The sequence below is a fragment of the Poecilia latipinna genome, unplaced genomic scaffold (assembly GCF_001443285.1).
Source record: "Poecilia latipinna isolate Pla-1442-1.1 unplaced genomic scaffold, P_latipinna-1.0 Scaffold2940, whole genome shotgun sequence".
Classification (NCBI taxonomy): domain Eukaryota; kingdom Metazoa; phylum Chordata; class Actinopteri; order Cyprinodontiformes; family Poeciliidae; genus Poecilia; species Poecilia latipinna.
In genome coordinates, this window is record NW_015115556.1 from 53566 (window position 1) to 66739 (window position 13174).

Below are 13174 nucleotides of genomic sequence, written 5' to 3' on the forward strand. Positions count from 1 at the left end.
TTTACTTAAGTAAATTTTTTGAGTACTTTCTCCACCACTGAGTAAATGTAACAAGCTACTACCCAACTCTGTTTGTCACTGCACAAGACTCCACTGCTGAAGAAAAAACACGATGGGGTTTGTTTACAGGATGCTGGAGAAAATTTAGACAAGTTGGGAGAAAAAGGTCTGATCAGATAAAAACAGACATGATCTATCTATCTATCTATCTATCTATCTATGACAGAAAGCAGTAGACTGTTAATATGGTGCAAAATTAAAGACATTCTGTAAAACTGACATTAGAGATCAAAATAAAGCAGAATCTGTTAGTAACAGTAGTTGATATCACTCAAATTTAGCATCACTAACGTATCATGACTAACAGGAATATTTAGACTAAATGTCACTCCTTTGCAGGAAAAGAAAACAGATCGATTGATTTCTCTTTGATTCCACAGACATGTTTTATTTTTGTGAAAACAAAGTAAAACCGTCCGGCGTTCTGGAAAACCCGGCGACCTTCTTTGCTGTTATTTTGAAATGAAACTTTCCCGCTGTCTGTGTGAATCAGGGCAGAACATGAGTTTGCATCTATCGACTGCGACACGTCCTGAAATCAGAACCGAGCTGGAACCGGCCCTGGACTCCGGGACGGGGTCCAGATGAAGAATTAGGGGCACTTTTAAGGCATCGCGGTCTGGTCCAGCTTGGTTCTGAATGACTGGAGCTCACCTGGACGTTCTGAAACAAAGAGGAACCCTGAGGAACCAGAACTGGACGTTGGGTAAATTTTCTCAACAAGACTTCATGGCTGACAAACGTTGGGTGGAGTTTATGTCGCAATAAATAGTTGAGACAACATTTTAATTAGACTGAAGACTAAAATATGCATCTAAGATGTCAGTTTTGGAGTAACTATTTACTTGATTGTCATTTAATTTACCATATTTTCCAGAGTATGGAGCGCATCTCACTGTAAGCTGCATCCACAAAGTTGTTATTTTTTTTTAAAACTGGAAACGTTAAATAATAAGCCGCTGGTATCTCCGCCGCTTTCGGTTTTCCGACAGAAAACCGAACCATGCATTCGTTCATGAACTTACTGCTGCAGCTCCATTTCCCTCCTGTCCTGCCAGATCTTTAGCCTTCCACTTAAAGCTGCATCGTGTTTCCATGATGAGGGCGTTTGAGTTTGAAAACATTTCTCCGTCGCTCCTGCTGCTAGCATGTGCTTGTTCAAAATGAAAATTAGTGCTTTCTTCTTTGAGTTCCAATTTTGACTTCCAATGGTTCACTTCCTGCTAAACCGCCCCCTGGTGGACGAAGAGAAATCCACAGAAAAGCCGCACCGGGCTGTAAGCCACATGGTTCAAAGCGAAGGAAAAAAGTAGCGGCTTATAGTCCGAAAAATACGGTAATTTTATTTGATTAGGATAGTGAATATTAATCAAAGTTACCAAGATTTATAGCAATGCAAATGCAGGAATTAGCATAATTTCATCCTATGACCAAAGAAAAACAACCTCACACAACAGAATACATTGCTATATTAGAAGAATTAAAATTAAATAATAAATGAAACATTAGTCAACATTTTAACGTGTAATGATAGTACTTGACAAAATGTAATCCATCAATTATTGGCTGTGTGTTTATGACTTTGTATTTTTGTGTTTTTATGATGTGAAGCACTTTGCTTTGGTGCTGAAATGTCATGCAAATCAACTTGATTGATTGATTAAAAAACTCAACAGAAAACATTTATTCAAGAAATAACTAAAACTATCCGTTTTTAGCAGCAGAAAAATACTTGGTTTGTTTTCAACCTGCTTGAGTTTCTTTTTAAAATCGCGCCGTCTTCTGCCTCTGGTAAATTCTGCTAGTTTATTCCAGACTTATCACAGCTGCTGAACATGAAAATTTTTTTCATATTTTTGTGTTTAGCATAAGTTTACTGTTGTTTAGCTTCAGGAAGTGACCAGAACATGATGTACTTCCACACCTGGTCAGGTCTGCACGTCTCAGGTGAAGGTAAATCCCTTCTCACAGATATCGACCCATTGCCTGCTTCTGTGTGAAACTCACCTGAACAAAGCTTTATTTTACATCCCAGCCCAACAGATGGAGACACACATGCATATCAGTCAGGGTCCACTAAGTTGCCTCCTGCTGCTGGCCTCAGCCGCGACCCCATTAACCAATCAGGGGACATTTTGAAACAAGCCTCCTTTATCTGGCAGGAAGTGCCCTCCTGCCCCCGTCTTCTGTGGTGTGTGAATCGGTTAACCTCTGCAGACCTGCAGGCCGGTTTTCATTTATCAGCTGGGAGAAACTTCATGGTCAGGAGTCGTTCTTCCACAACACCAACCTGAGGCATCAGGTAACCCGACTCATCCCACTTCAACACACCTGCTGGGGATCAGCGCTTAAAAAGTAACGAAATGCTTTACAAAAATTAGGATGCAGCGAATGTGGCGATGCTGATTAATGGATTAATGAACTTAGAAAAGAATAAACCATCAACTTCTGTCCAGAACCGAACACAGAGAAGCAGCATTCAGCTTCTATGCGCCACAAATCTGGAACAAACTTCCAGAAAACTGTGAAACAGCTGAAACGCTGAGTTCCTTTTAATCCACACTGCAAAAACAAGTATTTTTGGTCCAGTTTGCAGTGCAAATATCTTAATACACTTGAAATAACAGAAAACTAACTTACACATTACTTTTAAGTAATATATAGGACTTCATTTTAAGTTAATAATTCCTTTATTTTGTTGAAAATACTAGTTTTATTGATAAATTATATCCTGAAAAACACAGGAAAATGTTTTGTTAAAAGTGAAATAATCTGCCAGTGGAACAAATAGTTTTATTTACTCTTGCTTGAGTAATTTATTTGCTGCTTTTTATTTATAATATATAAAAACACTGGTGAACATGACGTACAGCAGGTGAAACACATGGCAAACAAACTGTGACCTGATGTTTCCTGTTTTCTGTTCACTACTCTACGCAGTAAATTATCTGTTCTAGTTGGATCAGACAATAGTTGCTAATCTTGTCAACAGCTATTAATGATGCTTTGGTCATTGAACAGGGTGTGAATAAGTTCCTTTGAAGCAGGAAAATGCAAATGAAACAGAGAAAACAGGAAACGTTTCTATCGGTGATCTGGTTTAAATCACAAATTAGCTGTAAAACATCCTGATAAAGGAATTTCTCCACATGCTTCATTTTGAAAACATGATTGAAACATATTTTTAAAAATTTAAGCAATAAAACTTCCCCGTGTTCTCTTCTTTGGTTCTGCTTGAATGAAACATTTTTCCCGCATTACTTGTAAGAAAAGTGCAAAGATCTGAATCATCACATAAAGACAAGCGTTAAAAACGTCTATTTTAGAGAAAAGTGAAGATTTAGAAACAGTTTTGTGTAAGTTTACTCTCACAAGAGCTGCTTAAAGATCCGTTTATGTAAAACGTGTCAAACTCAAGGCACGGGGGCCAAATCTGGCCCACCGCAACTCTTCATGTGGTCCTCTAAAGTCTGACAGGACACCTAAATAAAACCTTCAAAAATAACAATTATGTGCTTAAATATTGTTTTATTGATCAAATTGAATCAGTTTTTATCAGCATTCTGCCAAATTGCATCAATGTGAAAAGATGTTCAATATTATTTAACGTTTAGAAGAACTTTTACTGAAGGCAGAAATAGCTTTTTATTTACATTTTATAAGTTTGTTAATGAGTTTTTACCAATACATTCTGTATCTAGTCCTTTATTTGGTCCAAAATTAAAATGAGTTTGACATTCCTGATATAGAACAAAACCTATATATGATTAATATTGATACTGAAATGATTCAAAGCTCACAACTTGAAAATATAACCTAAACTAATTTTTGCACCTTTTACAAATTTCTGTGTATTTCAGTTAAAATGTTAAAATGTTTTTGGTCTGGGTTAATCCATTTTAATTTGTTTGACTCACAATTAAAGTTGCAAAATCTATAAATGACAAAATTTCTCAACATTTCTATCTTAACTGGAGTTTTTTTTCCTGATGTGCTTCCAAGCTAAGATCCATATTCACTCTAGAAAACTCTGGTAAAGATTTAAATATTTTCTATCTTATTCAGTTTCACAAGCGCCAACTCAGAGTTATGCATAAGCAGAACAAAACACATTTAGGTTTCGTTCTGCTTCATTTATGGTTACAAGTTAGTCAACAAGTCGTTTGTGTTTGCTGAGTCATACGTATGATGTGTAACAATTGTTATAAATGCTCAAATTTGAGAAAATATGAGCAAATGTTTGTTAACATTATGAGATTATAAATACGACCACATAAGCAGTGATTCTATGAACAGAAGCGACTTGATGGATACTTGCAAATCTGCATTATAGTTACATTTCATACTTTGTGGGAATAAATCTACAGGTTTCAGTACAAAGTACCTCTTTTATTCTTACAGCAATCAGTCCAAAATATTACTGACCGGCTGATCGCGTCACAGTTTTGGTTATTTTTAGAGACATTTGAATGAATAAAGTGCCGTATTAGAAGATTTGGGTTTTCTCTAGCCGAACCTCGATGCTTAGTAAAGTTTGCTCACCTTCTCTGGATGTAATGAAAAACTTCTTTTTACAGTTTTATCACCTTTTTGAATCCAATAATATCCAATGAAAGCTGCTTCCGCCTATCAAAATGGCGACCTGGATGCAGGAAGTGATGTCATTGCATCTCTCAGAAGAATCTATGCTCTTTAAATCACATTTTGCATTTTATCTAATTCAAAAATAAATAAAAAACACATCGAGACAAAAAATTATCTTCTCCGTCTTGGTATTTCTATTCTGAAAATTGATAAATATCATTGATATATAAAATAAGTGAATGAACAAAGACAAATTACTTGGAATTAAGTTATATTCACAAAATGATTAAGAAAAACAGACTTTTTATTCTCAGAAAAGATTCAGGCAGTTTCTGACAGTTCACACTTTATTAGCCAATTTCTGTGTACAGTGAAGGACTTGACATTCGTCAATTTCTTGTAAAAAATAATCATTAATGTTTGTAAAGTAAACGATGGACTGTATGTACACATCAATGTGTGAAATCAGACCCACAGAGCAGATCTAAGATCAGCAGCTGGGATAATGTTTCTGCAGACAGGTGAGAAAATGAGCTAAAATTAAAAGAAACCCCAGAGAAGAGCAAGGAGGAGAAAGAGAAGAAAATAAGATATTCTCTAATATCTCTTCATGAAAAACAAAAGCAGCCAAAAATCAAAAAGACACAAAACAGAGAGACAGCTGAGTTTAGTTGCAGGTTAGTTTGTTGTTGTCATGGCAGCGGTAAATCACCATGGAGACACCAGAGCGCCGTTCTGTCAGGAAACAACAACATTCATTTACCCAGTTATGAAGCAAAAACCTTCACTTTTCAGAAACGTTTTAAGGATAATTGAGGCCAGTTTTTAACAACAAACTGTGGTAAAGCAGAATTTATGCTGTAACATATTGCAAACCCGTTCATAACTCTTGAAGTTCAGATAATAAACTCCTTTATACCTAGCCTGAAAAAATCCATTAAAATCCATTGAATTTTCTTTTTGCAACTGAAAAATAATGTAAGAAAAATATATTTTTGTACATTTCTGATATTTCATTTCCTCTTGAATTGAGGCTAATTTTACACACCAATGAAAAATGTTTTTATTTTTATATTTTCAGTCATACCTGACATCCGAGAGCTTCCACGCTTCAGAGACTGGGCGTCTGGTTCCCAGCTATTGGAGGAAAACAGAAGTTTACTTTAGTTAGCATAAAAAACATCAATAAAAATGTTTATTTTTCTAATATTACTGCATTACAGGACAAACTCTGTTACTAAGTCAGATATTGAGCCTAAAACAAAGCAAATCTACCTGCGGGAGTGGAGTCATCAAGTAGGTCCATGTCAGAAGTTTGTGCTGCAACAGGATAAAACTTGACATGTCACATCTGGACTGTTTAACTTTTAATTAATTCTGTCTTTAAATGGTTTATTTTGAAAGCATGTCTATAATATACATATTTTTATTCAATCTCTTATGTCATTCTTTCTCTTCCAGTAAAAACAACACAATTATTACCAACTGTGCTGCCTTGTAATTTAACTTTAATCGTGTTAAAGTCTGTTAAGTTAAATGTGGAAGTCGGCGTATTTCCTCCAGCAGATTCATTTTTCTATATATTTTCATACAACCACATATATGTGAATTTGAATATTACTGTTCTGTTCACTTTAACGTTGCCTTGTTTTACTTTCTGCAAATATATTTATTATTATTGTTAAGCTGTCACAGTCAAAATAAAAACAATAAGACTCGATAACTTTCCACTGCTGAACGTTTGGTTAGAAAAAGAGACATTTTGTTGCTAATTATACATCCAATTAAATCTTCATACATCCAAATGCAGACGTACATTTTGGTCATAACGCTGAGATGTGTATCTGCATTCACTGAAATCTAGATTTTACAACCCAGAAAGCATTTTAAGTCAGTTTAATTGAGCCGAAGATTTATGTTTTATTTTAAAACAGTTTGCTGGCTCCAACACTCTGCGTGACTTTAAAGCTTGTCTTTTTGGTGCACAACATTTATTTTTTACTAATTTAAAATGATAAAAAGATGATTTCCAGAAATCATTTATGCTGATATCTATTGTCAGTTATTTTTTAATGTGTCACAAAAATAACATTGAATAAAATATTTTGAGGAAAGGTGAAAGTTCATCTTCAAGTCACTTTATTCTCTTTCAGGTTTTATATGATCGGCTGATCAAAGAGGCTTAAAGCTTAGAAAGTTGCTTCATGGTTTTATTTGTTCACTAAAGTTTTCTAAGCTGCCAGAAAACTTTAAATTTAATTGCACACAAGTGGGCACTATTTATTAATTAAACTAAAATAAATGCTTTTAGAGGTCACACAGAATATTTTAAAAAATAAACATTAAAAAAAGATTATAACTGGATGCTTTAACAAAAATAGTAAGAAAAAATAAGTATTACAGACTTTTTTTGAGTTACTGTAGCTTTGAGTCGCTCTGTCGTCTGAAATTATGCAAAATTCTGATAAAACGTAGGACTGCAGGCTGTGTTCCCGGTCTGAACTTTGACCTGTTGGGCGTTTACCTTCGGTGGAGTCGGGCGTGTCTAGAGCCAGGTCGTCCGGCTCCTGAGTCTGTGAGTCATCTTCAAACATCTCTTCTTCGAGCATGTCCAGCTCGTCTTCGTCTTTCTCCGCCTTGCTGTCGGTTTGGTTCGTCTCAGTTTCATCGTCGCTCAGAACTTTGCTGTCGGTTTGATCTTCATCCTTGCTATCTGAGGTCACGCCGTCGTCTTCGTCCATCTCCTCCTCTATCGCCTCGGCGTCCTCTGCGACCTCTTTCTCGTCGCCGCCGTCGTCTGTCAGTACATCTTCCTCATTCGATGTGACGTCTGCAGCCTCCTGCTCATCCTCATGAGCTAAGCTGTCAGTGCCCAGATCTTTGTCAGTGACTTCGTCTGATTCCTTCTTGTCGTCATCAGCTGGAGTGTCTGTGGATTTAGCATCAAATAACAATCAGTCGTTATTTAAGGATTTCAACAATCCGGCTCCTTTAGATATTAAAATATCTTTATAGAATAAAACATAAAATCAAGGTAATTATCCAAATCAGTGGATTTAAATAGACGTTTTGAGCTTTATATCATGTTATAACGTTATTTCAGCTGAGTTTCTGCCTCAGCTCCTTCAAACGAGCGGCAGCAGCAATTAGCAAACAGCTGGTGGAAATACTGAGCTCATCATATTAACTACTTCTCAGAATGGCTGGAAATGGGATAATAGTAAGGCCTTCCTGAAGGCGGAAAGTCAGAAAGATTAGGTGCTTCTTAAAGAGACAGAGGCCCAATTTTAACGTGTCAAATTTATTTTAAGTTATGTTTAATAAATACAGTATTTTTTATCATAACTGAAGTTAACATAGTTACTTGATTGTTCTATAAAATGGTACTATGCACCTGGAAAATATTTAATATCACCTATTTACACTGCAAAAACACCAAAACTTACCAAGTATTTTTAGTCTAGTTTCTAGTGCAAATATCTTATTCCACTTGAAATAAGACATTGACTTAAAAGTAACTTATCAGAAAGATATAGAAAGTTGTTTTAAGTCAATAATCCCTTAATATTGATTTTAAAAAGTACTAGTTCCATTGGCAGATGAATTTATTTATAACAATATAATTTCCCCACATTATAAGTGAAATAATCTGCCTGTGGAACTTTTTATTTTTTATCAATGTCAAGAAATTATTTACTTAAAACAAGTTTCTATATCTCTCTGAAAAGTTACTATTAAGTTAAATAAGACAAAACTAAGACATTTGGACTAGAAACTGGTCATAAAATACTTGAGGTTGTGTGTTTTTGCAGTGTATATTATTTTGCAACCTGGTAAATTACAGTTCATTCATTATCTGGATATTTACCACTGTCAGTCAGATCAGCGTCATCACTCAGTTCATCCTCATCTGGAGAGGAAAAAAACAGTTACATTTAACGCAACATTTACAGTTTAAACGTCTAAAAAGCTGGAAAAGATTAAAACTTTGGTATCAGCTTAGATTTGTAATTTGCATTGAGAATAAACACATTTTGATGAAATCCTGACTTTAAAAAGCAAATTGAATGATCAGATATGACTTATGTCATGTCTAGTAATAATAAATGACAGCTTTTTAATTGTGATTAAAAAGGAAAATTATATAATGTAGAAAATCTAGTACAAGTAATTATAGAAATAGTGAAGTTTTTAGATAATAATTGGAAAAAAACCCAAAAATTTTTATCCAGTTGATGTCTTTTGAGTGGATCAGTCCGAAACCGAGGAAAAGGATTAAAGCCTCTTAAAAATGAATAAATAAAAATAAAATAATAATAAAAATAATTCTGACTTTAATCTCAGAATTCAGACTTGAATTAAAGTCAGATTTTTTATTATTTTTTCCCATTAGATCTAATCCTGTTCTGTACAAACCAGTTCATGTGAATAATGATGAAAAATGAACAAAAACTGAGTTTTTGCTCAATGTTTTCTTCAGCTTTATGCAATTACTACAGTAAAGTTGTGAAATATGATAATATTAATTAGTCGCCACCTGGAATTAAACTAAACAAATAGATACAAGAGTCTGATTGGTTAATTACTGCATGAGGGATTAAATTCTGGCTTAGCAAGTAATTTACTCCCATGAGTATCTGCTGGTTACATCCTGTTGATGTGAAACATGTCAGCCGGTTTAAAACTGGTCAAATTATTGGCATCAAATGGAAAAACCATCAAATAAGAAACGACTAAAATTACGCTGAAAACCGTCCGCCTCTCTTTTATTAGAAATTATCACACACTCTTACCTTTAGAATCAGTTGTTACATCTGGAAAAAAAATTACACATTTATTTGTTAATAAATCCTTGGTTTTGTTTCTCCAGATCTAAGTTGTAGCAGAAACAATATTAATGACGTCAGCGGCTGTTTTTAACCAACGGCATGTTTCTTTAATTTAGATGTTAATAACATCGACTTACCGCCCACTTCACCATTAAGCTCTACTTCAAACTCGTCCTTTTCCACATCTACAGGGAAATAATAATTAGAGAGGGAAAATTAGTAATGCTACTAATCAGAAGTTCACAGTTAAAAAAAATCTAATTTACAGAAATCACTTGATTTTCAACTTCACAGAAGATTTTTCTAATGAGAAACTCCTATGTAAACACTAGCAGCGCGCTAACTAAGGGGCCGAAAATCTGTTGAAAGTAAGTTATAGGGCATTTTTAGAGATCAAGAGAGTGAGATTTTCAGCAGCTAACAGGAAGGCTGAGGAGAGTACAGCAACATTTTAAACCTTTGTTTCTGTGTTGGTGCTGGATTTAAATGTTAGCATCAGTTAATATAAGGGATGAGACACAAAGTCTCCCGTTTTATGAACACTAAACATACCAATATATTTTTAAAAATGCGAATCATAAAACATAATTTATTAATTTGTCTTTAAAAAGGGGATGAAGACAGAACAATACTTCAAAATCAATAACAATAAGTGCATAAAACTAGTGCAAATAATTAAATAAACATACATGAAGATGTGCAAAGTAGCACATTGGTTCATAATATTAATACACAAAAAACTTTGTTATTGTTTTCGAACAGTAAAACTTCGTCTTGCAGCTCTGATGGTTTTTATACTTAATGAAGAGGAACAAAATTATATATGTGAAATCTTTTAACAGCTGCATTTTTATGAGTTCAATTCAACAAAAAGCAAAACATGCTGCGCCAAATATTAGAAACAGTTCCACAGTTATAGTTGATAAGTTAAGAAACATGACTGAGTTCAAGGAAGTAGAAGACGTGATGAGAAATATTCCCTGAAAGATAATATCTTACTAAACTTAACATGCTCTTTAGCGCTGACTAAGCTTTTTCTTTTTTTTTTCTTTTTTAAAAAACAAGTCATTTCCTTATTTCTATACCTAAAAATCAGGCTCCAGTAATAGAAAACCAAAAACTACTGAAGGCTTTGTGCTGCTTATTGCATCTCCTCCGACTTCAGCAGCCAAGATTTTAAATACTAAAAAAGAAAATAGATGGTAACACTTTATTTGAAGGGGGTGAATAAGACTGACATGACACTGTCATAAACATGACATAACACCTGTCATGAACATGAATAAGCCTTCATGAATATTTATGACTGTTGTCATAAAGCGTCATTTGGTAAATTATGACACTTTTAATACAAAGTTGACATTATTCAAAATGTCTTTGTTATGACAACTTGACATTAACCAGGAAATCATGTTACCAAATAATTTCTGTAAACGTCTGCAGGTGTTTCCCTGTTAGCTATGAGAAACTTCTGCCTCCCTGTCTTGTTTCAGATTAGATTGGCTCTGAAGGAATGCAAGAGGAGGAGGAAGGAGGAAGAACAGCTCAGCTTAATGAGAAAACAAAAGATTTACCGTCAGACCAGCTACTTATGAAGACAAACGAGTTGAACAAGGATGAGACCACAGATTAATTATCTAGATTGATCCTACGTTTATGTTGCGTAACAACAGTAGAAGTACAAACTATAATTTATTTTGTAATCACAATCTATTTGGAAGCAGAATGTTTAAAGAAAACATAGGAGTCATGTTTGCTTTTGATTAAACAGAATAATGAATATTTACCGGAGGTGGCATCAGTTTCAGGGGCCGAATCATCATTTACATCTGCAGAAACAAAAACACGAATTTAATGCAGTTGTTTGCATCGTCTGACCATCAGGAGCTAAAAATCTGACCAAAAATTCAGAAATGGATTTAAAAGTTTTCACAGCAACATTCCTGCTGCATATATCAGTTTGCTGGAAATTATTAATAATTAATAAACTAAAAATATTTAAATTATTAATAGACTAAAATTTGGTTACCTTCAATTTCTTCAACGCTGTCTGTTTCTGTGGAATTAAATATAAATATGTTAATAAGTGTGTTTTTATTTTTGCCTGCTTTGTTGTTCAGTTTACAGAAAAACAAAACATTTTACATAAAATCAAGAAAATTAAGGCCAACTCTTAGAAAACGTATCTTCAGTCAGAGGCTTCTTCAGATGTGCTGCAATACAGACTGCTACAGGAAATCTTTCTGCTGCTATCAGTTTGTACAAAAACTCATTGAAAAATTGTGAATTAATATGTGAACAGCAACATTTAATTTCCATTTTTTAATTAATTAAATTTGCAAAACTTGCATTAGTTTTAAATTCTATCTTTATAACATCTTATCGCTGAGCCAAATTTAATCAGTTCAAGTGTTTTGTTTTTTTCTGAATTTATACGCAGTTCTTATTTATTGCCCCTGTCTGGTCAAAAAAACTTTAAATAAATCTTTTATTACAGTATTTTTAACCCAAAAAGTCTCTAATTTCAACACATTTTGTTACAAAAGCATCAGTTTCCTAATTAGTTAACCACCAATAATTCTCAACTTGATCAGTTTCTAGGAAATGAAAATTACTAATCCATGATTTTCTGGAAAGTATTTATATTTATAAGCAGAAATATACAAAATGAGGGACTTATTTCTTCCAACTATTTTTAAAATAAATAAATAAATTAAAGATTTAACAGACTTTGATAGAAAGTTGTACGAAGAACATTGTTTATCTTGTCTCTACGTACGGGATGAGGAAGGTAAAAAATAAAAAATCGCCATCTTAGTAAATGTCCTTAAACCAAATAAAATAGTTTCCCAAATTAGTCAATATTATAAGAGGTTATTTTATGTATTTTTGTGCAGTCGGCCTTTTTATTCTGAATATGAACCAGAACCTGACCTTTACTGTCCTCGTCTGACGCTGTGATGGGATCAGAAGCTGCTGGAAGAAAGAAAAGATCATAAAGTAAAACCTTGTTAAACTATGTTAAACTATTTTAATGGAATAAACTGGTTCTGAATCTCACCATCAGTGCTGTCCTCTGGCATCTGAACGTTGCTCACTTCAAAATTATCTAAAATAAAACAAAAAGGAAGGATTTAAAATATTCAAAGGTCCCAGATAAAAAAAGCAGAAACAGCCTCCAGATTTTACTGCCGGTTAAAAACTTTTAGCTGCGTTTATTTACAAATTGAAGCCAAAACAGAACCTGCTGCAAATCCTTCACTCTTTTTCCAATGTAGAGAGAACGACAGGGTCATGGCTTCTGTTTCTTTATTTTGAGTTTTTGTGCTAATTAAATGTTTTTACTTCTAGATCTAGTTCTGCTTGAGGTTTCTTTAAGCTAACAGTTTTTCCTCTCCACTGTCGCCACGCGCTTGATCAGGAGGAAGGAACTGGCTGAGTTCTGCTAAATAAATACGTTTTTACTAATTGAAATAGACTTTATGTGACTTAATTTAACCTCTCAATACTATTGGATTGCAATGCTCTGATAACATATTTCTGAATAATATGTTGTTGTTTTCTTAAATGTAATTGAAATTAGATTCTGAGGTGGATAGAGAACCTAAAACTGGTCCTCAAGAAAGAAAACTTCAACATATTTTTACTCAAGTTAAAGTGAAAAATAGCAATAAAAGAAATTATTCAAGTAAGAGTAAAAA

At 33.9% G+C, this 13174-nt stretch overlaps 1 protein-coding gene across 3 annotated transcripts; it reads right to left on the reverse strand.

Moving 5' to 3' along the window:
• Window positions 1-4931: 4931 nt before the first annotated feature.
• On the reverse strand, window positions 4932-12634 carry LOC106939660 (clumping factor A-like). Of its 3 annotated transcripts, none has more exons than XM_015022145.1 (11): window positions 12535-12634; window positions 12408-12446; window positions 11503-11529; window positions 11261-11302; window positions 9611-9658; window positions 9438-9458; window positions 8513-8554; window positions 7169-7573; window positions 5920-5964; window positions 5732-5784; window positions 4932-5379 (listed from the first exon to the last, which is right to left on the reverse strand). In XM_015022145.1, the coding sequence occupies exons 1-10, from the start codon at window positions 12554-12556 to the stop codon at window positions 5756-5758; spliced, it is 720 nt and encodes a 239-aa protein (XP_014877631.1). In that variant the 5' UTR covers window positions 12557-12634; the 3' UTR covers window positions 4932-5379; window positions 5732-5755. The 3 variants fall into 3 exon arrangements, with proteins under 3 accessions (XP_014877631.1, XP_014877629.1, XP_014877630.1); XM_015022143.1 differs by having other exon boundaries at window positions 12408-12449; window positions 12535-12623; XM_015022144.1 differs by having other exon boundaries at window positions 5732-5781; window positions 12408-12449; window positions 12535-12622.
• Window positions 12635-13174: the final 540 nt, after the last annotated feature.

Excerpts from the sequence above, each read along its gene's own strand:
- LOC106939660 (XM_015022143.1), bottom strand. The coding sequence starts at position 12,556 with ATGCCAGAGGACAGCACTGATG. Across the intron at positions 11,530-12,407 it reads GTCAGACGAGGACAGTAAAG|AAACAGACAGCGTTGAAGAA; the intron begins GTCAGGTTCTGG and ends TTAATTCCACAG. Across the intron at positions 8,555-9,437 it reads TGTAACAACTGATTCTAAAG|ATGAGGATGAACTGAGTGAT; the intron begins GTAAGAGTGTGT and ends TTTCCTCTCCAG.